We start from the raw sequence: 25,283 nt of genomic DNA, 5'->3' as shown, positions 1-25,283 counted from the left end.
ACAGAAGATGTGGGGCTTTAGGAACAGCACAATAACACACAACCATAATGGCTTTAGGAAAAACTTTAGTGGTATGAATTCATCAAGAAGAGAACAAATTCATTGTTTTCTACCACTCTTCAATAAGAATAGTTTTGACTGGATTTGAAGAGTTCAGTCCTAAACTCTTGATGAGAGATGCTGTGTAAATCTCACAACTTCATAAGCACCAGAAAGTACCCCAAAACATTTACATTAAGAAAGGGAATTGACAGAGGTGCCTATTCAAGTGTAAAAATCAGAACTTCCTTTTAATGGTCTTGCCCACTTTTCTCCCTCTTCCCCTTAACAGATTAAATTTACTCAAGTACCACCATCTGTTTTGAAAGACAGGATAGACAGAAATGTTGAAGTACATAAAAACTTCAATGAAAATAAGTGATTTATGCACTTTGGATTAGCAATTCATGTTCGCTTTTCAATGGCAAACATGTTTCACCTTTTCTTTTGCAGTATGTCCCAATGGAGTCAAGTTCAACAACTGGAAATAAAATTTTTGGAGCAGGTGGACCAGTTCTATGATGATAACTTCCCCATGGAAATCCGGCACCTGCTAGCACAGTGGATAGAAAGCCAAGACTGGTAGGATTACATTTATTCTCTTTCATATTATTTCAGTTATGAACAATTCTTTTGTTTTCTGGCAGGTTTTAGGGTGCTCATTTATGAACTGTACAGACATCTCCACTCCAAGAATAGTATTCCACTAGTTATGGATTTAGCTGTTTAAACTTAAGGAATATCTGGAGGCAAGGTTTCGCATTTGAACTTACTCCTAAACAAAATCCAATAAAAAGGGTCTAGCTGTAATGACATTACAGGTTTTTCATTAAAAAAATAATGCAAGTTACTTTCAATGGAAGTGTTATACAATTACCTGTTGCAGCATAAAATTATTCATTTGTCCAAAACCACACTTAAAGCTGGATAATTCTGGGGAACAAGCCAGCTATTTCCAGGAACTCTTCTCTAGAAAGTGAATTTATGCACAAATTTGGATTGAATTTACTTGATAGTTATCGTAAGAAAATTCCAAACTAAATGCCAAAAAACCATTATATTAGCTATATCTCAATTTTTCAAGCTAAACCCACAGGATTATTGCACAAAAACCAACCAACCAACCAAAAATTTGCACAGGAATATAATCTTTCCTGTTTATTGTACAGTATTTACGGGGCTGTAGGAATGCAGGAAGCAATAAAACCTCCTTTTTGCTAGACTTAGACTTAGTAGGCATATCTCAAACAGGCATCTGCCATCTGTTGGGCAAGGAAAGAGACTATCCCAAGGACAAGGATGCCTTGCTGTCCAAACTCTACCTCCCTCTCTCTTTTGCTCCCTAATGTAATTGCCCTTCACATCCAAGCTGTACCACGAAGAGCAGAACCAGTAAAGCCTGGTTTTACCTGTGTTTGTGTCCTTTGTCCCCTACATACCCTTCATCAGTAGCTTCAGAGTCTTCCTGTATCCCCAAATAGTTTGGCCAGGCGAAGGCTCATCTGGTGCCTGGTGTGAAGAGATATATCTGCTGACTGGCCATCTGGCTGTTGCCTCCTGGAGCAAGTTATTACTGCCGTTTCCCTCAGTGGAGGCATTAATTTGGATTCCTCTCCTCTACCAACCTGCCAGATTTCCATGAAATTTGTAAGAACATACTATCTTTTGGACTTCAAGCCTGTTGTCAGCTTTGTCTGAAACTAGATAGCAAATTCAGTAATTATATATCTGTGACTGAGTGAGAGGGACAGTTTGCATAAGCCCCATTTCCTCTGACAAGTGAGGTAGAAGTATTTAAATATTCACTGGAGCAGAGACTAGAAAACCCTGGTTGTCTCCTCTGGCTGACTCCTCACCCTGTTTTTATAGATGCATATCTATGTGAGTATAAAACACCCCAAAATCTTAAAAATCAATTATTTGCAAACCTCTAACGATATTCAGGTCACCGTATATTTAAAGCCTTTTTTTGCTACCTAGATTTCTGAACAGATTATAATTTTCTGTACTGATAGACTGACATATTACCCGACATTTTAAACACGTGTGGTTCTCATTCACTGATTTTTTTTTTTTTTTTAGGGAGACTGCAGCCAACAATGAAGCAATGGCAATGATCCTTTTACAGAATTTGATAATACAAGTGGATGAACAGCTGGACCGGGTTTCACAGGAGAAGAATCTGCTCTTGATACACAATCTGAAAAGAATCAGGAAGCTGCTGCAGGTGGGTCATTACTTCAGATGACAGATTGCATTGTACACTGTAACTGGTCTCTAGAGGCTGTGCCCAACCTCTGCTGAGTGTTCTTTGCTCCTGTGCACAGCTCAGAGCTGTCCTGATTGCTATAGACTCCAAGCAGCTATGGGAAGGCCAAGCTTTCAACAAGATAATTCAAAATAATAATTCCACTCTTGGTTTGTTTGTAGAACAATAATTCATATTTTAATGCATGCACCTTGGATACAAGTGCTGTGACTTCTTAGGTCTGTGTGTATCTGTGTTTCACTGAGCTCTTAGAAATAAAACTGTATAGTGCTTATGGATGTTCATGTTTATTACAAATGTAACACATTTCAGCCACATACAGATATTTAACTATGGAATAAAAATACATATTTGGGGCTTAAGGCAGCACCTGAAAAAGGAATCCCTGTAAATCATTAGCATGTTTGCTGTTTTATGCTTAGCTGGGATTATTGTTGTGAATGGCTTAAAGGATTTTCTGTTAGACTTCTGCAAAATAATATTTATTTTGATAGCTGAATGTTTCTCTAATAATTGTTTATCTAAGGCAAGGATGCTCAGAGTTCCACTTCATTAGTCACCTACTTTCTGACATCTATCTGTCTTCTGCATATCCTTTATGTGCATATGCAACTGAGTTTAATGAAAGTTTGGGGGTTTTTCTCCTCTTTGATGGTGTTTTCCATCAGTACCTAAATGATAATTTCACTGCTTGCAAAACATTTTTTTTATGATATATATATATATATATATCTACACACACACACTGGTCTGGAAAATCTTACCCTGACTTTGCCAATTATTTTTTTCTCTTTGTGGCTTTGTCTTTCTGCTCTTTATCCCTAATTGTGGCCTCTTAAAAACATGACAATATTTCCATCACTACCACTTTTTCATCCTGTGTTATGCAAGTGGCCTCCCGTAACTTAAAAATAAAGTCACTTTCTGTTTCTTTTCTGGTTTGTGTAGCAGCACTTTTCATAATTTCAGTACTATTCAAACACCAAATTTACTGAACTGCTTTTGGTTTTAACTGCAGAAAGCTTAATCCTGTAATTTCTCTCATGGTCTTGGCACATTTTACCACAGGAGGGCTGAGACAGAGCTGTCTCACCTTTCTAAAGGGTTATTCCACAGTGGCGTGGAATGTGTGGAAAGAGCAGGGCAATGGTGTATTCCATTTGTACATTGGTGTATTCCTGGCTTAAAAGATAGTGCATTTATGATTATACCATCACAATGTGCACATGCACATTGAACCAGTATATATGTACAGACAAGCTCTAGAAAACTAAAGTCTCTCATTGTTCCTTCTACTCTTTGCGCCATGTATTTTTTTCTAAATTTTTTACCAAAACTTGAAGCATCAGTGCTGCATACTCTGGGAAATTGGGCACACCAAGACAAGCAATCAGGCCTTGGGTGCACACATGTGAGTTCACAAAATAACCAGTGTAAACATGGCCAGAGTGAAAAATGCTTCCTTGAAATCCTGGCATGTTTGGAAATTATATCATGAAGCGCTTCACAAAGAGCACAAAGCAAAGGAGGCTTGCTCCAGACAGACAAAAGGAGGAGAGTTTTAAGTCATTTGTGATGAAATGGTTTCTCAGGTGGCAAGGGTCTGAGTCACAATTCCAGAACAAGCCAAAATGCTCGGGTATCCCCATTACAGCTGAACCAGCTGGGTTACAGTCACCACGTACTAGTTACAGGAGCACCAGCGCTGGTCTTTTCCTTCTCTAGAAAGAACAATAGTCAAGTCCATATAGAGTAGCCTGACCCATCATTTCATTCCATTGCTGGCTCTGAAAAGTAGTGCCCCACAGGTGCAACATGCACCAGCTTGTTTTCTCCATCACCCTGTAGCACTGCCAGGCCCTGCCTTAGCAAGCTTTCTCGAGCAGGCAGGTCCCTTTGCTCCCTTGGCTTGCAAAGGTCTGTAGATTTGCATTACAAACTCCTTGAGAGGCCACGTGTGATGCTGGAATTATACTGCTTATTAAAAAAGGATCTGAGTCTTGAGCTTTGTAGTAGAATGTTTCCAGCTGAGCAAAAAAACCCAACCGCTCTCCCCATCACTAATAATGCTGGCCTATCTCCATTACATCAAGACAGCAGATAACCTGTATTTAGATAAAAAGCTACTCATTTCAAATTACACATGTGAACCACCAGATACAGATATTGGAGTTTTTCCTGACCTTTAACACTATCACCCACAGTCTATATTCTGATTTCCAGAATAATTTACGTAGGCTGGAGCAGGTCCAGGCTCTTGCAATATTTGAGAGTTATTATTATTATTTTTGAGTAAGACAAATAACTTAAACTCTCTTAAGAAATCTATGACACCAGTTATTAGGATGTTTGTGTAACATACTATGTTACAACTTTTAATTTTTAGAACACAAAAGATAAATGCATTACAAGCCAAAGTATGGGCTGCATGTTCTGTAGAGCTGCACAGGCAGTCTCCTGGCTTCAGCTGTTAAAAATATATCTTCATTGGTTAGGCAAGTACATCAGGAAAGAAATGCTATAGTAGTTGAAATCAGCTGATAGCCTATCTTTGTTATTAACTGTCAAGAATTGTGAATGGACTGTGAACTGTACATGACACATAGCATGGACAGTATCTGCCGTAACGCTCTTAAATTTGAGTATGCAAATTATGTACTTATGGGTCTAGTTTTTTTAATGCATCACTTGCATTTTATTGCTGAATATATGCAAAGTTTGGAGATGGGCATTTGGCTTCCCACCCACAGCTGGAAGCCCTTGCAGATCCCTAACTCTTGTGATTTGAGCTAGTTTGTGACAGTTTCATGAGACAACACCAGAAGAATGTGACTGATGTGCATAGTGGAGTGCCATGGCTCCTTTTGTCCCAACGTACCACCCACAGAAAGGGAGGCTGGAAGGGTACGCCGTAAAACTAACGAGATTTTTCACTGACTGATGAAAGAAAGAGTGGGTTCCTAAATAGGAGAGGAAGCTGCTTTTGTAAACATCTTTTCCTTTCTGGTGACTCTGCGAACAGTGTTGGTTTGACTTTCTCTGAAGGTTTGTTACCATGAGCCCACCTTTATCTCTGCTTCGCTCTCTAGTGCAGGCACTTCTTTGAAATTTCACAGTTCACACTCCTCTTCCTTCCCCTCTCTACCACACACACAGAAATACAGGCACATGCACAGCATGCACACGCACAAAGCTGTTCAACCTCAATACACGATCTGAGTACAATCTTTGTTGATTATTTTGAGCCAAATTGTGTTACCATATTGAGTAATACTCGACAGATGAGAAAATGCTGGAAATCATCCCTTATCACTACGTACACAGCGTTATATGTTGAGCTATACTAAAGGTTCCTAAATACTATGGCAATAGTAATAATAAAAAAGATTAAATTAGAGAACGCAGAAAAGCTATTCAGAAGGAATCTGCAGTTCTTGGCAAAACACAAAATGAGGGACTAACATTTAATCAGAAATACAACTGTGGTGTTAGTGAAGAGCAACCTCAGAAGAGAAAGCAATGCACGTTTTATAAATGGCTTGTGCAGCTGTTTGCCAGACAGACAAGGACTCCTTCGGACCAAGATTCCTGGTGCTGTTACTGAATCTAGAGAGAATTATGTCTAGGAGCTTCCAGCACCATAGCCAAGCACACCTCACCTGAAAGATCTCCCTGGGATTCTCTTTTGTTATAAAATTGAGAAAATGTTCTATTTTGACCTTGACCTGAAACATCTTGACATAAATATGTCAGTTGTTCCATGAAAATAAGTAGTGAAAGAAGAGAGAATTTGTCTGCCTCATAACTGTAATACAGTTTTGGGCAATCTTGGGTGTTTTGAAGGTCAAAGAGTAGAACTCTTAGCAGAAAGATGGGTCTGCCTGGCACCTTTGCTTTTATCCCACAGGGACCATCCCTATTCTCTCACCATTAGAGAAATAACTATGGAACGTGGCATTTTTTGCTCAGACTGCTTACATCTTCAAAATTATCTGGAGGCAAAAAGAAACACTGACCAGGAAACATGCAATTTGTAAAAGTTGTAAGCACTTGAAAATAGTGCTGAGAAACTTAGTTAAGCAGCTGTGGTTACTGCTAGCTCTCTGTAATTTGCTTCTCTATTTCCTGCTTTCATTGAAATATCACTTTTGACACTAATCTGGTATAAATGCACACATTGTATTAAAATCATGGTCAGCATTTTAGGTTAAAATCTTTCATATGTACTTCTTACATTATTATTACTTCTCTAGTCAGTAAATTGGATTCGTTTTTATAGCAAAGCAGCCTTTGGTTTCTGTACTTTTCAGTGGGATACAGAACAGCCCAGTCACTTTCTAATGTTAAATTCTTTGTCCAATTTTCTGCAGAGCTCCTGCTCCCCCCAGCAGTGGTTCTGGAAAGGGAAGAGGCAGAAAATGTTCAGAGGCAGTGGAGGAAAGAGTGGGGAAACTATGCCTGTGGTTCTTTCTCCTTCTTAAAACCTAGATGGAGAAAAGCAAAGCAGATTAGTCACAAGGAGATGGTTTGTGCTGTTGCCATGACAACAAATAGTAAAGGGCAGATGTTAAGCTCAGGAGAGCTGCCTAGCACTTCAAGGAACCAAATTGCAGGTGCAACAGTCTGCACAACCTTGGCCCTTGAACAATTACATCCTAGTTTTCAGAAAGAATGTTTTCACATGACAGTGAACCTGTCCCTGATGTAAGCTCCTGTACAATGCTCAAGTAGATTTAGTACACAAAGACGACGGGTGGAATGCAGAGACACTCATGTAAGACAGGCACTGTCCACATTCCTGCCTCATATGCCAAAATCCTCAGTCAGGGAAAAGCAGCCAGGCTGCAGTGTACCAGGGGAGCCAAGGAATGGGAGGTTCAGAGTAGCTTGGGAATCAGAGGTGGCCACTACGTACCAGTGTCCCACTGTTCCATTTAGGAATGATGCTGGTGGACAATTGCCTGTAAGTCTCTAATAGCGTTCAGTGATGTTCATCTCAAAGATGTCCTTCCCCCACACACTCCAAGCTGGAAATCTGGAGCACTCATCAGGTACCTGCTAGACAAGAAGCAGCTCCATAGAATGCAGCCTGGCCCGAGGGTGGGTTCAGGTGAGCTCTCAGGAGCTGAAGAGCCACTGTCTGTGCTGTGCACTGCAGCGGGTGCAGGATGACATCAGGACAAAAGCAGGAATTCCCAGAATCATCCTACTCATAACTGAAGCCCTCATTTATGCTCTAGACTCAAGATAACTTCTGAAAGCAATCCTTTCTCATTAATGGCACCATGCATCTGTGTCACATCACTGTTTATGGCATTCAGGGGGAAATCTGATTACATAAATCTTCCTTTATAAAAGTGAAATAACAGATTTCGGGAATAATAAGAAGGGCTGCTCTGCTCATTTACCATTGAAGCCGAAGTTAATGAGTATATTGTGTGCTCTGGGGAACAATTTGCTGTAAATTATGTATATTCATGAAATTCATTTAATACTCACAGGAGATTCTCCAGTATTGGTGAACTTTACCCAATCACCAGCCCTGCTAATTTCTAAGATGAGGGGAGGAAGGGCAATGGGATTCTGCCTGAATGAGCAGGTCTCTGTGAACACACACCACTAACACCTTGGGGTCTGCTTATAAAGGGAAAGGTCAGGCAGAATCTCCAGATATGATGATTCACACCAACCAGTTATATAAAAACAAACTTTTGGAACTTATACTAAGTAGCTGGGAAATAATACTTTAGTTACATATACTTTCTCCTGCAGAGGTCTGTTTTGTTGGGGTTTTTTTTATGGAAAGGCCTGGAACAGCATCTGAAAGTATCTTCTGTCATCTTAAACAACATATATTAACATTATGGCACTTCTCTCTATAAAAAATTTACCCTGTTTCTACACAGTACAAAGAGCATCTTACTTCACATGATGGTACCTAAAACAGTAACACAGTAGTGCATTCCTAATTCCTAATTCATGTTCTTGGTTATACTGCCCAGTTTGTTTCTATTTGTAGTGGAAACTGAATATCATTGTGCTTCTCCGGACAGAACTAAAATGAATATATAAAGGTTTTTTAATTCAAATGACTGTTTACATAAGCCTCTATGTCAGAAAGGTACATATATGAGGAACCCTAAGATTATTTATTTCGGTACCTCAAAGAAAGTGGACAAAATAGCATTAGATCTGAAACAGGACATTCCAGTTGGTACTCCACAAACAATTCTAATAAGCCCTGTGCTGAGAAACAGTTGCAAAGAGTGGAAAGAGCCATTGATGTTTAAGTTGCAGTTTCCTGTTATAGCATACAAAAGGGTAAGAATGGAACGAAATAGAGAAAGTTCCTAATAAACCACAAAACATCCATTTCAAAACGTTATTTACACGTATTTAGCGCTCATGCAGCCTGCCAGATCAACAACTCGACACGTTAAAGTGGGACATGTGTTTCGAACCAGTGTGTCCTTCTGCCTAACACAATTCAGATTGTGTTAGACTGCCCCCAGTGAGTTTTCCAGTTCAAACGTTAAAGCTGTTAACAAAAAATTTTGGCATTCAGGTGGGAAACCCTGCATAGAAGTCTGTGTGCTAAAGCAGCTAGCTGTCTGCTCTTAGCAGTCTCAGCTAACAAAGATTATAAAAATGATTGATACAACACCGAAAGAAGTTACCTATTAGAAGTAAAATATTTTGGGGTTTCTAGTTATTATTTAAAGAACACAATTCTAACAGCTTATAAGTGTTTCATTTTGGTTTTGCAGGACGAATAAGAGTTAATTTACAGACAGAGGTAAAAAAACAAGGAAACAAACTAAATAACCTTTTGTGGGCTTTGTTTATTCTGAAGTATTAAGACCTCAGTTGCAGTTGAACATCTGCCTGAGAGATTAGTTAATAATACTCAGGTCTTTGAGTCCAGAGGAGGAGGGGGAGATGGGGATCAGTCCTCTCTGTCCTCTGCTGTTTTACCCGTTTTCATAGGGAACACTTGTGTTTTTATTTATTTTCAAATAAATCTCATTTAAAAATAAGAAGTTATGTATTCTCAAATAAATCTCATTTAAATAAGAAGCATCACTACCTTGTTTATCCCTCCCTGGCTGTACAGCTCTACTGTCAGATGATGAGTTCTAGAGACGTGTATTTTCTGTAGCTGTATCTCACCCTACCTGCTCAGAAATCTGCTGTTTCTATAGACTGTTCCTTGACTGATTTTAGTGGCTGCTGGGTGAGACTCCGCAGTGGAATTTGAGAGGTAGATGAAAAAACCTCTGCCTTCACAGCTCATTCACTGTGCTTTTACAAACAGCTTTGCCTATTGCAATTCAGGTGCACATGCCCTAAAAACATTATGATCTTTTGGAAGTTATGCATCATACACTATGAGAAAAGCAGAACTACAAGACTACAGACCTATGTATTAGGACTTCCCACACATCATAGGAGTTTTCTAAAACAATGAGGTTGCCTTTAAGCTCTCTCATGTATTTTGAGACAGGGAAGGGGAAATCCAAAAATAAAAGTATAACAAGAGCAGTCTAAATAGATAGTGTCACAGGTACTTCCTCTTAAAGACCTAGATAAAACAGAGCAATCTTTCTTGTAGAAAATGATTTTTTAGTATGAATACTGCCTGTTTAAATACAGGCTTTCAAGAAACTCCCAAGCAATTCATCTTTATCGGGGTAACATAAGGACTGACTCTTTCTTTGTATTCTACTACTGTCTTCATCAGACTTTCTGCCTGGATGCATTAACAAAGGTAGAAAACAAATCAAGGCAACATGTTGTTTGTTATATTTGAAGGTGAAAACGGGAAATAAGTGTGTACGGTTATGCCTTCCCACCCACACATTTCTTTGAGATACACAACAAAACCAAATCTTTCTTTTTTTTCCTCCCTGGTTTTTGATTTTATGAAAGATGAGATATTTGCTTGTCTGGAAAGATGCTGAATATCAGAATTTGTAAAATAAGCATATAACAAGTGAATAAGAGGGAAGGAAATGTATTTTTGCTTGACTTTGTAATCCTGTTTCCCGTCTCTCCACGTGCCACCTCCCTTCCATCAGCTTCTCTAAATATTCATTCAATATGAACAAATACATCAGTGGTCATACTAGCTAACAGTTCCAGGCCTCCAAGTAAAGCTCCTATTGTATACAATTAAAAGCTCAAGAAGAGTTTTTCTAGCAGAACTTAGAAAAATACAGATGATGTTTTTGATAGTTGGAAAAAAAAAAGAGAGAGAGATAAGAAGGGAAAACCCAACCAAATTCTGAAGTGCTTTTTCAGAATTGGAAAGCACTAAAACCTACTCAAGTCCTTTTTTAATGTCACCTTGAAAACAAGGAGATAACCAGGTAAACCCCTGACTGACTTTCTAAAGGTTGCATAGCACATCCTTCTACAAGTAGAGACCAACAGTCACTAATACCTAATCCTCTACTTTAACCACTGAAAACAGAGTCAGTTGTGCAAGCAGTGCACATCCAGTATTATGGATAGGTGTGCACAGGACATAGAGACCTTTGACACATGAAAAGCAAGATGCCACTATTAGTTTGATTGGGAGAGATCCACTATGTGATGGAACTGCCCACGGGAAAATCAGCTAAAATTTGAAAAATTAAAAAAAGTGGAAGAAAAGAAGAGTAAGAGAATGAATCTCTAGTCTAGATTTCTTTTATTTGTCTCAGAGAAAGCAGCAAATTTCAGATGCTAAAACTGAGAGTTGTTTGGTGTTCTTTTTAAAAGCACATATATTTTAGTGTCATAATATTTATTTTAAAGTTTCTTCATGATCTTGCAACTTACAGAATCAAATCTTGCATTTCCCCAGCCACTGTTTCATGCATCTTAACATACCCCAAATAGTTCAAGCTGTTTTAAAATTTGGCTAAAGGGTTTAAATTCTGCATGCTGTAATGTATAAACTGTTTTTGCAAAAATGCCTCTTTGTTTTTCCCCGTGATCTAGTAAGATATTATCACAACAGATGTCTCTGGAGCAGAAAGAGCACATGCCGGGTGGTAATAGGAAGGTTTTCTCCAAGGAAATGTCATCAGCATTCACAGAAAATTTTCACCTGTTCAGAATGAAAGTTTAATTTCCCTTGTTTGTTTAAATTTAGCATCATGCTGGTAGTTATTAAGAAGAAGCCAGTCCAAAAAAGATCATTTGGTTTTTGTTGTAACTCACGATATGAAAGACCTCATCGGAACAGAATAGAGGAGAAAGAAATCTTCTAAGAACAACAGAATTAGCAGTTATTTCTATTTGAAACTTCAGATGAAATGCGAATCCTCAGGTTCTCTTTGTTGGTATTTATCAAAAGACAATTTTCTCCACAAATATTTAAACTTAATAATACAATTTTGCGTAACTACAGAATCCACACTCTTCCTCTTCTGGCTGCTAATGTTCTTATTACACTAAGTTAGGATTCCACCATCTCAAGTCTTTTTTGGATAAAATTTCTTAATTTTCAACTTATACTACTCTTCTGACGATAAAAGAGAGTTTTCTATTAGTCATTTAGGAACTAAGGTCATCTTGAGCAAATGCTGCCCTCAAACAATGACAAAACAGAAGTGCAGAACAGCAAGAGATGGTAGTAGACAGATAATAAGGGAATACCAAGTGGCATATTCTGAATAATTACTGCTGAGAATTAAAAAACACAGGGAGAAAAATTTTAGTGTTATTATTTTTAGAGAGTCAAACAAATTGGTTATTGTGACTTTTGGTAGCTATTGTTATTTAATAACTTACTATTGCTTTATTGTTATTTAATAAGTTACCATTGTTTAACGTTACAATTTCTTTATTATTTATCAATTTATTACTGTTGAGTTGCCATCCATCTGCCAGCTTACTGCAAAAGGGGCTTTTGATACAGCCTGTATTTTACAAATATAGCTGTTTTAGGGAGCTTGGGACCAACAGAAGGGGATGCCCACTGAGGCTGTGCACACAGCTCAGCTCCATGTCAGCTCTCCAGAGTTCAGAGCGTCTCTCCATCAGAAAGGCAAGGCCTGTTCCCAGCCTTTGGTCACAAGCGTTTCCACTGCAGATCCACCATTATTCCAGCTTTGTCTGAGGAGCTGCTGCTCCAGAAGGACAGGTGGCAGCTCTCTGTTGACCTTCTTGGTGTCTACTCAAAGTGAATCAAGTTGAAGAAGCGCCAGACAGGCACAAGTACAGGCACGGCTTATTATTAGAGCTTTATGAGTTAGTGAAGAAAGACATTTTTTAAAAGTGAATTTCCCTTTACCTCTTGATTCAGATGGTTTTCTCTTAATGAAACAAAAAAAAAAAGATAGAGAGGAAGAGTTTTTGAAAGTTTTGCATATGAATACTGTCTAGAAATGCTTAGGAAAGTCCCTAATAACCGGCATTGTTAGCGGGGGATTTTAACACATCCCACTGTCAAAATATTTTTTTTAAGTGCCTCTTCTACATAAATTCATTTCTCCAGCTCCAGGAGAGGATATTTATTTCTTTTTGACTTTGCTAAATAGCTTTTGTTTGACTTCTTTAAGCCCTTGCTGTGCTTGTATTCTCTCAGGCAGTGGTGAGCTGGGACTACACACTCCTCAAGCATTGTAGCTTCAGATACCGACTTGTGGCATGGTCCTCATTTACAGACCATCTATGGGGAAGGCAGAACACTGTTTTACTAGTAAAAAAAAAAATAACAGCAACAAGCATAAATTAACAGACTTAACTTAGTAATTAATATGTCCATCAGTAGGCTTCCACAGTCACAGATTTCTCCCCACAGCTTTCATCCCAAGCCTTATTAATAACAGGATTGTTTTTTCATCTAATCAAGGTACAGGTGGATGAGACAGGCTTAGTGATAAAACTGACTGCAGCTGAAACAAGTCATGACTGTTCTCCTCTCTCCCAGCTACCCTCTCCTGACTTCACTTGTGCTAGTCTTTTACTATAAACTCATCCTTTGCTGAGCAGTTGCAGTCCACTGAGGAGCAGACAACCCATTCAAGCATGGGTTGTTTCCATCCCAGTTAGCAACCTGGATTGACTCCCTAAGGAATCAGATGGGCACTGGGCTGGCACCACACAGCTGGAGCACAGCCACTCTTTGCAGCAGTTAATTTGCTCTGGCTTTTGCTGTTGGACCATACCCTGACCTTACTTCCACATGACACTCCACTCAATCCTTTGCAGGAAGATCACAGCTATTTCCCATGTTTCCCTTCCCAAAGTTACATCCTGATACTACACAGATTGGGAATGTGCTCAATGAAGGCGACTATGAATATATTACAGGACCTGAATTGCTGAAGGAAGTGTGCAGCAAGAACATAGTTACTACCCTTATAGCCAAGAAGCTGTCAGGGAGACAGAAGTAATGACAGCTCTTTGGCACTGTTATTTGACATGGAAACAAGGAGTGTATCCTTAATCTTAAGCTCCCCCTCACTGCCCAGGAAGGAGCAGGCAGGGAGGGAGTGTTTAGTGTTTCATCTAAGGCATAGTGTGTCCTAGGGTGGTATTACTCACCACTTCTTATTTCCAGAGAAGCTCCCAAAAAACAGCCAGGTCCATATATCCTGTTCCTCAGGGTAATTGATACAGCTGATAATTGATTGCTGGAGTAAAGCACTGTCCTGAACTGCTTTTAAAGACAATGGGGGCAAGCACTGGGACTGTTTTGGGTATGCCATGGTTGAACTGTGGGTACTTTATCTGTCCTGAAAAGACTTCAGAAACCCTAGAAACATTAGAAAGTTTAGTTTCCTTGCTAACAATGCCATGGAAGTCAAGGTTTCCTTAGAAGGGAACATTTTCTACATCAATTATTTAATTTTAAGAGTCCTATATCTATCACCTTAGTCTATATTAATCCTGAGATTAGTTCAGTTGGTTAGAGTCTGGTGCCAGTAATGCCAAGGCTCTGGGTTCAGTCCTTGGAGGGGAAATTCACTAAAGAGCTGGACTTGAAGATCCTTGTGGGTCCCTTCCAACTCAGAATATTCTGTGATACCTGGAACCATCGTATAACCAACACAGTGTTTAATACCAAGCAGCTCAAACCAAGTCTCCATGATCAAAATTGCCATTTTTAATATAGTATTTCTTTACCTTGTAACTGAAGTCAAAACAAATTATGAAAAAGTATTTCAGATTACATAGATTTCATGCAAAAACACACAAGAAATGTTTAGTAAAAAGCATTAGAAATAAATGTTCACTGTCATGGTAGCTGTTGGCATACAGAAACAGTGTGTTCACATTTCTATCAGATGCTTTCACACCCTCATTTCTAATACTGGCATGAGCTACCAAAGGAAGATATAGCATGAATTTAAGTATGTATAAACTTCTTGTGTCACATTCAGAGAAAGCTAGAATAAAAGAAGCTCTCAGTGGCAGAAGAGTGTCATGAGAATAAAGACTAATCATAAAGAGGGGAAAACAGAAGTTCTAGAATCCAGTTCTAGAAACTGCACAGGAAAATTAACTGGATTAATTCTAATGAATGGCCAAAAACTGTATGAGCACTGAATGAAGAGAATCTGAATTAACGATACTGGACAAAAGCCATGAAGGATACTGAGACAGTGATCACACAGTGGTATCTGTGATGACAGATAGTGGTGAATACATCACGATGAAAGAAGCTGTTTGAGAGTCCTCAGTCATTCCAATTTGATAAACAGCATAAACCAATATTAGTTCAAATTCTGCCCAGTCCTCCTTTACATCTTGGTGGTGTAAAAATATAGACATTTTTTGGTTCTTTGGCTTGGGACAAGATTTGCTTATTCCTTCACATTAGGCACATTATTTTTTGAAAGAGAAAAATTGTTTATAGACATTACAATTTAAGCCTTCTACTTTATGCTGAGGAAGCCTTTCTGCTTGCATCATTACCATATTGATATGCTTACGAACTTTTGTTGTGAGAAGTGCTACATGCTAACAGCAACATCCTACAGAAAATCGAAGATGTGATAAAATCACGCACAGAATAGGCTGACAGGAAAGCCCTTTCAAAACAGCTGTGGTAGCAGTGGAGCAATTTGATCTCCAAATGATATACATCTCAGAATTGTATCTTTAAAATCTTTGTAGAACGTCGCTAAGAATATTTTATTATGTTGGCACTGACTGATGCTGCACTGCAAGGCTGAACCAGCACTATCAGAGGCCAAAACCAGTAGGGTTGTCTTTTCCACCTGCACCAGGCTTTAGCTCACAGACACTGAAGCACATTGCTTGTGATTTCCAGAGGGACAATCTGAATTCTGAATTTTTTAAAGTTGTATTTACTTGTCCTTGCAGGGCAAATATCATGGTAATCCCATGCATATAGCAGTGATCATCTCAAACTGCTTAAGAGAAGAAAGAAGAATATTGGCTGCAGCTAGCATGCCTGTACAGGTAATGAATTACATTTCATTAATCTGCTCCATGTTAATCTGCTCACATGCTTTTAAAACCAGATCCTGCCCTCTCATTCCACTGGAGTGATTTGTGTGCACTAGGGGTTGCCAAATGTTGCCCTTTAAACTCATGTTTGAACTTCATTAGTGGCTCTACTGCTGCAAACATTGCTGTAAGGGACTTCTGTGTCACAGCTAATCTTCAAAGACTTTAATCTGTGGGAAAGGTTTTAAAGAGATTATTCTTCGCAAAACAGATGTGTATATTTTAAATTATGCAATGCATTAATTCATATTAATTATGGAATGCAAAAGACATTCCATCCAATATGTTGCAAAGGCATTGATGATTTTTATGTTGTTTGAAGAAAAAAACCAACCATTTTAAAACTTATTTTTGGGAAATTGTTACGTATTTAAAACCCAAAGAGAATTTTCAGGTGAAATGAGTTCTTTTTAATTACCTGTGGATGTAATACATATTCCTATAGGAGTCTTGTGACATGGGTCTTTTTCAGAAATCTAATAATCTATATTTCAGTTTCTTTAATTTACTAGACCCATACCCTTTCACCTTTTGAATTTCAAAGTTAAGCCTCATGTCTTTCAAATCTGTGGAACTAAACAGATCTGTGTGTTTACACCAGTCTCCTGCTGGTTGAACACTGGCTTCTGAATTCCCTCTCTATGCTAGGACTTGCAATACAGTTACTGTCACTCATTATTGTTACTCATCCACCAGTTATCTGTTCAATGTGTTACAGGGGCCACTGGAAAAGTCTCTACAGAACTCTGTGGTTTCAGAACGTCAAAGAAATGTAGAACACAAAGTGTCAGCCATCAAGAACAGCGCTCAGGTAGCTTTTTTTGTCTGTTTGCAGTCTCTGCAGACACGATTTTCATACAGACATACCTGAACTAACTCTAAGGTGGGTAGCACAAAGACTTCTGCCAACAAGATGCACTAACCATCTTCCATTTTTCCAAAGACACCTGCCCAGACTAACCTCCCAGGACACACCTCAGGTGTTAACAGCTCCTCTGGGTTCAGTGTGAGAGCTACACATTTTTAAGCCATCACACTCATCCCTGTGCGAGTTGCAGGCAGACCACCGAGTGCAGTAAGAACATACCTCCTGTCTCTAAAAAGACATGAGGTTCATTAGATGTGTTTCTGCAACTTCACTGCCTTTAGCTGGGTCAGCAGTAGCTAACCTTCATGACCTCTGAGTCACGTACCAAGACTTTTATAAAGCCGAAGGCTACGTGACATAATTACGTGGTTTGGAGACGTGAGGGGAGAAGAACATTGGGAGCTGATGGTAACCATCCTCCAGGAGTTTCTCATACCATTGCAGGGCAGAGCTGGGCTGAGTCAAACCTGTAGCTATGTCCCACAGAGGCCTTGAAAGCTCAGCCAGAAAATACCTGTCTGCCCAGTTCAAGGCAGGATAAGGACTTAGATTACCTATGGCTTTTTTGCTACCCCAGCCCCACTTTCAGCTTTGCAGCAGTCCCAGTGTAGAAATTACATTCAAAATGCCTGTCCATGTGTCATTCAGGAGCAACACTTCTGGTATACTGGAAAGAGGTCCTAGCATCATTCTCTCATCAGTGTCTCCTTTCTTGAGGAAGTGTTAGAGTGATCAAACCCTTAAAAGGATAAAGCTAATTTTAGAAGAATGTAATACTAGATCTCTATCTAAGTATAAATTTGTAAGATAAGAATTGCAGACTGAAAGCAGACAAAGCAGCAGCCTATCATGCTGCTCCTTCTGCCCATGTGGGGAAGTGCAGCCACCCCTGAGAGACCAGTGAAAATGAGAACATATTCTAGATACCAGGGGTCTTTTAGTAGGTAATTAAGTTGAACACAGAAATTAGCCAGCTCCTTTTATATGTGATTTCATACCTTACACATATAATTTAAAACTTTAGTCTCCAAAATAAAGAGTAAATCAAAATGGCTAATTTTTGTGTGTCCTAATTTAGCAAACAAGTTTTTGTATTTTCACAGGCACTTAACATGCACATCTCAGGGAACTAAAAAGGATTGCTTATGAGCTGTTGGCAAAATCAAGGCTTCCTGTAAGCAGCACAGAAATAGACCTTCAAAGTAAAACAGATGATTTCCACATTTTTTATTTTCCTTCTTTTTATGTCCTTTTTTGAATTATCATTGATTGGTTACTAGAAAACACCTTTTAAAAAGACCTCTTGAAAAATGCCAAAGCAGCAAAAATGTTTCATTTCTTCACCCAAATTCTTAAGTAATTCTGTAAATAAATTCTGTGAGCTCTGCTCCTGCCTCTGACTCCACCTTTTTTGGCTTTGCACACCTCATTGCAATTTCCATTTAAGTCAACACAAAATTATCCATTTGCCCTGCTTTAAAATTTCAAGAAGAGAGTAACATTATTGGTATAATAATTTCAGTTAATCTCAGGCTAAACATAATCATTCCTACTTTCCAGTATGTCTTTGAACTAGTGAACAAGAAGGAGTAAAGCTGTATCAACTACTGTTGACTGCAGGAGAGAGGATAATACTTGACTTTCTAAACAAATAAAACTAATCTAGTTATAAATGCGCATGTGTAATTCAATCTAGTAAACTTTTTTAAAATTTACTAGATAGTAAACCAGAGTTTTCAGAACTGTTCAGGGATTTTCAAATGGTAGGAAAGTAAAACTACTGCATTACACATTTGTTCATTTCTTTTCCCCGGGAAAGATGACTGACCAAGATGTGAAATACTTGGAAGACTTGCAAGAGGAATTTGACTTCAGGTATAAAACAATACAAAGCTTAGGTAAGAGTCTTTACAATCATCTTTAGATCCTCTGGGAAATGGCTGATTCTGTGGCTAGACTCCAACATCAGGTGATTTTGTGTGTTACCCAAATAGTATATCTAAACACAAAAAATGGATCTTCAGTTTGCATAGTTATAGTCCTGGAATTATTATGACTTTTGGGGTTAAGAGGGTAAAGAGGAACTTGTCAAGCAAGTATCTATTTCTATAGATAAACTGCATAAGGGCATGAAAAGTAATAAATTTCTCAATTTAAAGGATCTATTTTTCAACTTCCTCACTTATCACATGGCCCTTCCTTGGCAAGATGTGGAAGAGCCTCTTATTTCCCAAAGCAGAGTTGTGCAAAACTGATCTTTTTAGCCTCTAACTTGGCTTTCTGTTCTCTTTTGACCACAGTGGTGATAAGCAGCTGGTAAGCACTCTGACTGCATGTTTGAGCAGCCTGTGATGGTTGAGATGCGCACATGGCAACAATCCTTGCATGATCTCTTTCAGAAAAGAAACTGGGGTCTGCTTGTGTCTGCTCAGATATTTTAACATGCAAATATGCTGGGCTTGAAATGTCTGAGTTCTTAAACACATCAATCCTATATGTTTAAGGCTGTATATGGCCCAGCAACCAGAAGAGATCAAGTTGCCATGGTTTAATGAGTTGTTAGTCATCAGGCCACTCATAACTATTGGCCACACAGAAGACTGAAGCCTGCCCCACTTGCAAAATCGAACCTGCTTATAAAAAATGACTTTCAGATCTTCAAATTTCACTATGTCACAAGTGCTCTACACCAGCACAGCCAGGTTACAACGTGTGTGAGCAATCGCTGTGGCTGAGCTGACCATCAGTTACTTGTCTGCCTCTACCAAAAAAGAGGGAAGACATCAATCCAGAGCTTAGCAGAGGCACAGCTGGCACCAATTTCTTTTTTGAACATAGCTTGAAAGATGCAAGAAAAGCAAAATGTGGGGAAAGGTGAGGTTGGGGAAGAGCTGCATATGAAAGAGCATGGGGTAAGCTTGGGGATGCTTGAAACTAGACTATGATCCAGAGAAGGACACAAGCTAGAGAGAGGGGGAAATCCCCAGTGACCAGTAGTCCTGGCTGCTGAAATCCCCATGGTGATGAACACTTTATCTCTCTTTCAAATGCCTAACCTCCATTCTCTCTGCCAGACATACTAATTCACATTGAGTCCAAAGAGCTTTAGCCTCACTGCTGACACCACGAGCATATTTGTGTGTACAGATCAATCACTGATCTAACCAGATGTACATAATAACCATGAGTATGCACATGAATGAGAAATGTAGAGATGTCTAGGTTTCATCTGTGTTTTTTCTGCCTTTTCCTGTTCCACATACACATGTAAAGACTGAAGCCATAAAACCTTGAGTTAAACTTGTTCTAAAGTTAGTCCTTTCAAATGAAATATGCAGTTACATAATCTACTGATGCAGTTTATTTTTTCACTAGTTCATGCTGCAGTCTGATCATGGTTTTTTCCTCTCTTCCCCTTATAAACATGCACAGGCACCCATGCACATATTTATACTGGTTTTTTTTCATCCCCTGCAGAGCAGAATGACAAAAACAGCACCCACATTAAACAGGAAATGTTGGTGTTGCAGGCAATGCTCAATACTTTAGACTACAAGAGAAAGGTTAGTGACAATGTTTTGTCATTTGTGGTTCATCTGCTTTCTCCCCTTATTCCCACACCAAATACTCAAATGTGTATGCGTGCCTTTTTAAAGTCTCATCTCAGAAGAACAGGCAAATTACACAGGAGTTAAAAATCCACAAAATGTTTGGGTGACTATGGGTGATTTTGACTAACAGTTAAGGAATCAGCAATTAAACAACAGCTCAACAACAAGGATATGATTCTGCACACTTCGTAAGTGAGGCAATTTGTTTGAGTCCATGGGGGTTTTTTATGGTTAAAGCAAGCAAACAAAAAAACAACGCACTGTATATGATGCAAAACAAAAGGAGAACTTTTTGAACTTGCCAGTGCTTGCAAGTGTCAACATCTTGGAGGTGTTATGCCCACAAAGAATGCAACAATATTCCCTCTCACCCCCTCCCCCAAAATAGAAGTTTTACTGAAAAAGAGTTCATAGAGATTCAGGATTAATTCCAAGTACAATGGGTGATGAATCCTGTCACTGAAGCAGTAGGAAGAAAGTATGGTTACTTTCAAAATAATTGAAAAAAATGTAATCAGCACTTCATGATAATTGCTGAAATTTGTGGCAGTTGCCTGTGGTCAGTTTGTGACACCTTTCCTACCTTGCAGGAAGTACTCAGTAAAATAGGGCGTGTGATTCATGAAATCGATATGCTTATGAGCAACATGCTGACTGAAGAGCTGCTAGACTGGAAGAGACGGCAGCAGATTGCCTGCATCGGGGGTCCTCTCCACGGTGGGCTCGATCAGCTCCAGAACTGGTAAACCTGCCTTGAACTTGTCTTTCCACTGAAAACCACAGGAAGTCTGCTGCACTTGAAATGATCAGTCCCTCAGATCAGCTGCAACAGCAGCAAATTTATCAGCAGCTAAGCAAGGAAATAACTAAACGTACAATTTGATCTGGTGGACAACATTTGCCATTCAGAATTAATAACATTACAGTGAACTGCTGAGCCTGACTTGTGGCAGCCACTCATTTTTGGGTTTGGGAGTTGTTCCAGATATATGATACATACTCTCCTGGGAGTTTTGCTTGAGTAAGAATGGTGCTGACCAAGTTTGTCATTGAGGACAGTGGAAGTTTTGTCTAGGCAGGAGCTGGGTAGAGACTTTATGCTTTGACTCACTAGGTACATCACCCCTCCAGACTTCAAACTGTGCAGGAATTGAATGGCAGAAGTCTGTGAGGTGGCAACACTAAAGCAATTGCAAATAAAAAGAAAATAGCCAGAGAATGTCACCATCCTGCTCATTTCTCTCCCATCAGACTTCTCTTATGAATAGGTGAAGCAAAAATTAAGAAGTAAAAAGGAAGGAAAACCTTTTTAAGGTTTGAAGGAAAAAGATTTTTTGCCTTTGTGTGTGTGTATGTGTGTTTCAATCGGGTTTGGGTTTTTAAATTAAGTATTTTTTTCCCATGAAGAGGCTAAAAATAGCTTAAAAGCATGATTTTATACACACATACCCTACTGAAACATTAGCAAGGGTGTTTGAATTTATTTTTCCTTGCTGTTTTTAAACTTCTTCAGTCTTGCTAACTTACTCATTTTATATAAATATTATCCTTTCAAAGAATGCATTTTCCAAAACTGCTGAGCTGCAGGAAATAATTAATACTGGCACAAGTGCCCTGCATATAAAACATCAGAACCTCGTATATATTTCTCCCAAATTGTCATAGACAGTGTTTTGTTGTTGCAAAAATATTTATATTTGAAAATAAAGTAGGTAATATGCCAGATGTATTGATATACTCCTGTAAACAAAAGATGAATGGATGTGAGTTTGGGTAAAGCTAGAAAGCACTAATCAATACTGATTCTGACTTCCCCAAGCAAGAACTTCACTAGTCCTTATGTTCTAAGAAATGGTTTGCATGAAAGATTGCAAATTAATTCTTTGTCTTGCTGTAGTTTTACGCTGTTGGCAGAGAGTCTCTTTCAAGTTAGAAGGCAACTAGAAAAACTGGATGAGCTGTTGACCAGACTGACTTACGACGGGGACCCTATTCCTGTGCAAAGACCTCAGCTGTTGGAAAAAGTCAACTTTCTGCTCTACAATCTTTTCCGGAAGTGCGTAAGCCATTGTCAGTGTAGAGAACGTTACCTCAACTGCAACAGTGAGGCCGTACCGCTAAGAATTAAAACCAAATAAGTTCCTCAGACACTCAAACTTTATGACCAAGTTCCTAATATAAGAAGTACATACAGCTGTCATCAAAACTCCTAGAAACTGAAGGTGCCAGGCAGCTTCTTGTGGGTAGCAGTTAAGGGTTTGTGACCAAGTTCTGGCTCTAAGTGAATGGCAGAAACCCATTTATTTTAGTTATGTACATTCTGCTGAGAAAAGTTGTGAGGTTTTGTGTTTGTTGTTCTGCTTTTTTTTTTAAAGCAAATGTTCCTTGTCTTTCCTCTTCCCCACCAAGATACTCCCCCTACTCCCCCCTCCCAATTCACCCTTCTATTAATAGAGAAAATATTATCATCATTTCTCTTGCCTTTTGTACTGGCTATACCAGAGACATACCACAAGTGACCATCTGAAAGTAAAACATACTCACTTGTTTTTTATATACGCATAAAAGAAGATTAAATTATCAGTTTCATTGAAGCCATGCTCAATGTATTTTCACACCCTGTTTTATTGTTCTGATAAAAGTTTGGAACATCAAGACTTTTATCAGCCTTGTATTTTAGGACTATAGAATTTGGTTTGATTTTCAATGTGTCCCAAATACCTGTTTTCTTATGAGAACAATTCAACTGTAAGCTGGATCATTTTGAGAACTCAGAGTTGGAATACATAGCTTCCACTTCAGTATCTGTAGAAAAATAAGTCTTTAAGAGATTCCAGCCCCATTTCCCCACTTGCTAAAACAGCACTTTGTTTGTACATATTCCTAAAAATCTATTTGTTTCGCTTTTTTTTCACACAGTTCATTTGTGGTTGAAAGGCAGCCCTGCATGCCAACACATCCCCAGAGGCCAATGGTTCTTAAAACATTAATACAGTTCACTGTTAAATTAAGGTAAGTGAAGAAAATCTGATATAAACTCATTTGTGTACAGCATTTTATCCTAGGAGAATCTAGAAAGCAAAGCAGCCCAACTTGTGTTAGAGATCCTTTTAACTCTAGGGAGGTTTTCTGGAACAGGGAACATTGTCACACAGAACAAGTGACAATAAAGAATAAAACAGGGTGGGGATGAGAGGCAGACTGTGGCCAAAAGTCAGCACCTTTGGGGTTCTGTATGTATTGAATTCTTGTTTAAGTGACTTTAGAAACTGAGTAAGTAATGATCCATATCATACAAGCCAACATCAGAATACTCAGAGCCACTTCTGTACAGAGAGGAAAGAAAATCTACTCCATTTTGGGGGGCTCTGATCAATCAATGACAAGTTATTTCTCTCCCACTAGCTCCTTGCTTGACTTTGTGAAAAAGCAAAGATTCAAGAGAAACTCTCATCTCATTTCCACTTCACAGCAAAAACCATGTGTGGAGACTGGGGGGGGAGGGTGTGAAAAAGGGTACATGGAGGAAAGTACATCTGTGGTGCAGTCAGAGATCATACAAATCCACCTCTTAATTAATTATTGCTTCTTTGGTGTCTCTCCAGCCATTCCCTCAAATACATACTAAATTTCCCACATACCTGCAGGGAAAGTAGAACACTTGCCACTGGAACAGCCCAGCTCCTCTTTCTGAGTATTCAGCCCTGTAAACTGTGTTCTAATCCTAGATGTCTTATCTGTTTTCAGGTTATAATAATTTCTGATACTCTAGTCTGGAGCTACCAGTCTCTAATGTTTTCTGGTGAGAAATTCATTCTGTTAATATTCAATTTTGCATTTTCTGTTTTGAAGGTTGCTAATTAAATTGCCAGAGCTGAACTACCAGATCAGAGTGAAAGCAACTATCGACAAGTAAGAAACTTTTAAGATATTCTCTCTCCCTAGAGAGACAACGGGTTTTTTTTCAATGGCTACCTTATCTGATTTAAATGTTGCTCTAAAAAGGAAAAGAAAAAAAAAAAAACGAACCAAAAGAAAGCAAAAAAAACCCGAACAGTTAAAAGATCAGAGTAACATTTTTTCTTTTTTTTTNAAAAAAAAACGAACCAAAAGAAAGCAAAAAAAACCCGAACAGTTAAAAGATCAGAGTAACATTTTTTCTTTTTTTTTTTTTTTTAATGTGGAAGATTTCTTTTTTTAAAAAAAATCTGCTAAATCTAATCGGTATTTTCAAATTAAGAGGCAGGAAGTCCATTTAAGATTTGTCTCAAGATTTAGATAAAGTTCATCAGTCTGATACAGCAGCATCACACAACAACTTAAAACCAAACTGTATTGCATTTATGGGATAGTTAGCTTTGAAATACTCTCCAAGCCTTCACCATGCACCATCCCCAGCCAGAGGTACCAGCTACTCCCTTCTTCTGCCTGTTGTGCTTCTGCAAGCCCCTAAAAAACACCTTGACTGCATGGACGTGGATGTTGGCCCACAAGAAAGAAGGAAAACACTCCCAGTGAGGAAGGAGCAAGAGAGAAGCCAGGACTGTTTCTCTCAAATCCATGTAGTGTCCAACAATAAATAGCAACATAAAATATACAGATTCAAAAGTCTAACTGGACAGTATGAATATCAGTTCTTCAGTTTAAAAATTGAAGTTGTATTGGTAATACAAACTAACCATGACAAGGCAAAAATCTACCATCTCAAGATATGTTTCTCAGCATAAGTTATGGCTTACACATTTACTGATTCACAATCTCTTTCCTCCCCCTTGCCCCTCTTCTATTTTAGGAATGTTTCAACTGTCAGGTAAGACAATAAAATATCATATTTCTTAAATTTTTCCCATATGGCAGTATTTGAATACATAAGTGTAATGTCCTCCACAGCAATCGTAGATTTGTTCTGTGTGGAACACATGTAAAAGCAATGAACATGGATGAATCTGCAAATGGAAGTTTGTCTGTAGAATTTCGACATTTGGTAAGTTTGACTGCTCTTTTCCTGTTGTATACTTCTGGTAAA

General features: G+C 38.7%; 1 protein-coding gene across 1 annotated transcript in view; it reads left to right on the top strand.

Moving 5' to 3' along the window:
• Positions 1-489: 489 nt before the first annotated feature.
• The window catches only part of STAT4 (signal transducer and activator of transcription 4), a 39,925-nt gene continuing 15,131 nt past the window's right edge, over positions 490-25,283 (top strand). Inside the window, exons 1-12 of the mRNA XM_017828531.1 lie at positions 490-621; positions 2,122-2,266; positions 15,632-15,730; positions 16,497-16,589; positions 18,466-18,544; positions 20,124-20,209; positions 20,848-20,999; positions 22,155-22,313; positions 23,177-23,269; positions 24,110-24,169; positions 25,050-25,067; positions 25,148-25,241. Of these exons, the coding sequence (XP_017684020.1) occupies positions 494-621; positions 2,122-2,266; positions 15,632-15,730; positions 16,497-16,589; positions 18,466-18,544; positions 20,124-20,209; positions 20,848-20,999; positions 22,155-22,313; positions 23,177-23,269; positions 24,110-24,169; positions 25,050-25,067; positions 25,148-25,241 (1,206 nt within the window). The 5' untranslated portion in view covers positions 490-493. The remainder of the gene's footprint in view (positions 622-2,121; positions 2,267-15,631; positions 15,731-16,496; positions 16,590-18,465; positions 18,545-20,123; positions 20,210-20,847; positions 21,000-22,154; positions 22,314-23,176; positions 23,270-24,109; positions 24,170-25,049; positions 25,068-25,147; positions 25,242-25,283) is intronic.

Source organism: Lepidothrix coronata, unplaced genomic scaffold (assembly GCF_001604755.1).
Source record: "Lepidothrix coronata isolate B3197 unplaced genomic scaffold, Lepidothrix_coronata-1.0 Scaffold149, whole genome shotgun sequence".
In the NCBI taxonomy this organism is placed as follows: domain Eukaryota; kingdom Metazoa; phylum Chordata; class Aves; order Passeriformes; family Pipridae; genus Lepidothrix; species Lepidothrix coronata.
The sequence above is the reverse complement of the archived record's forward strand: the minus strand, read 5'-3'. Positions and strand labels throughout refer to the sequence as shown.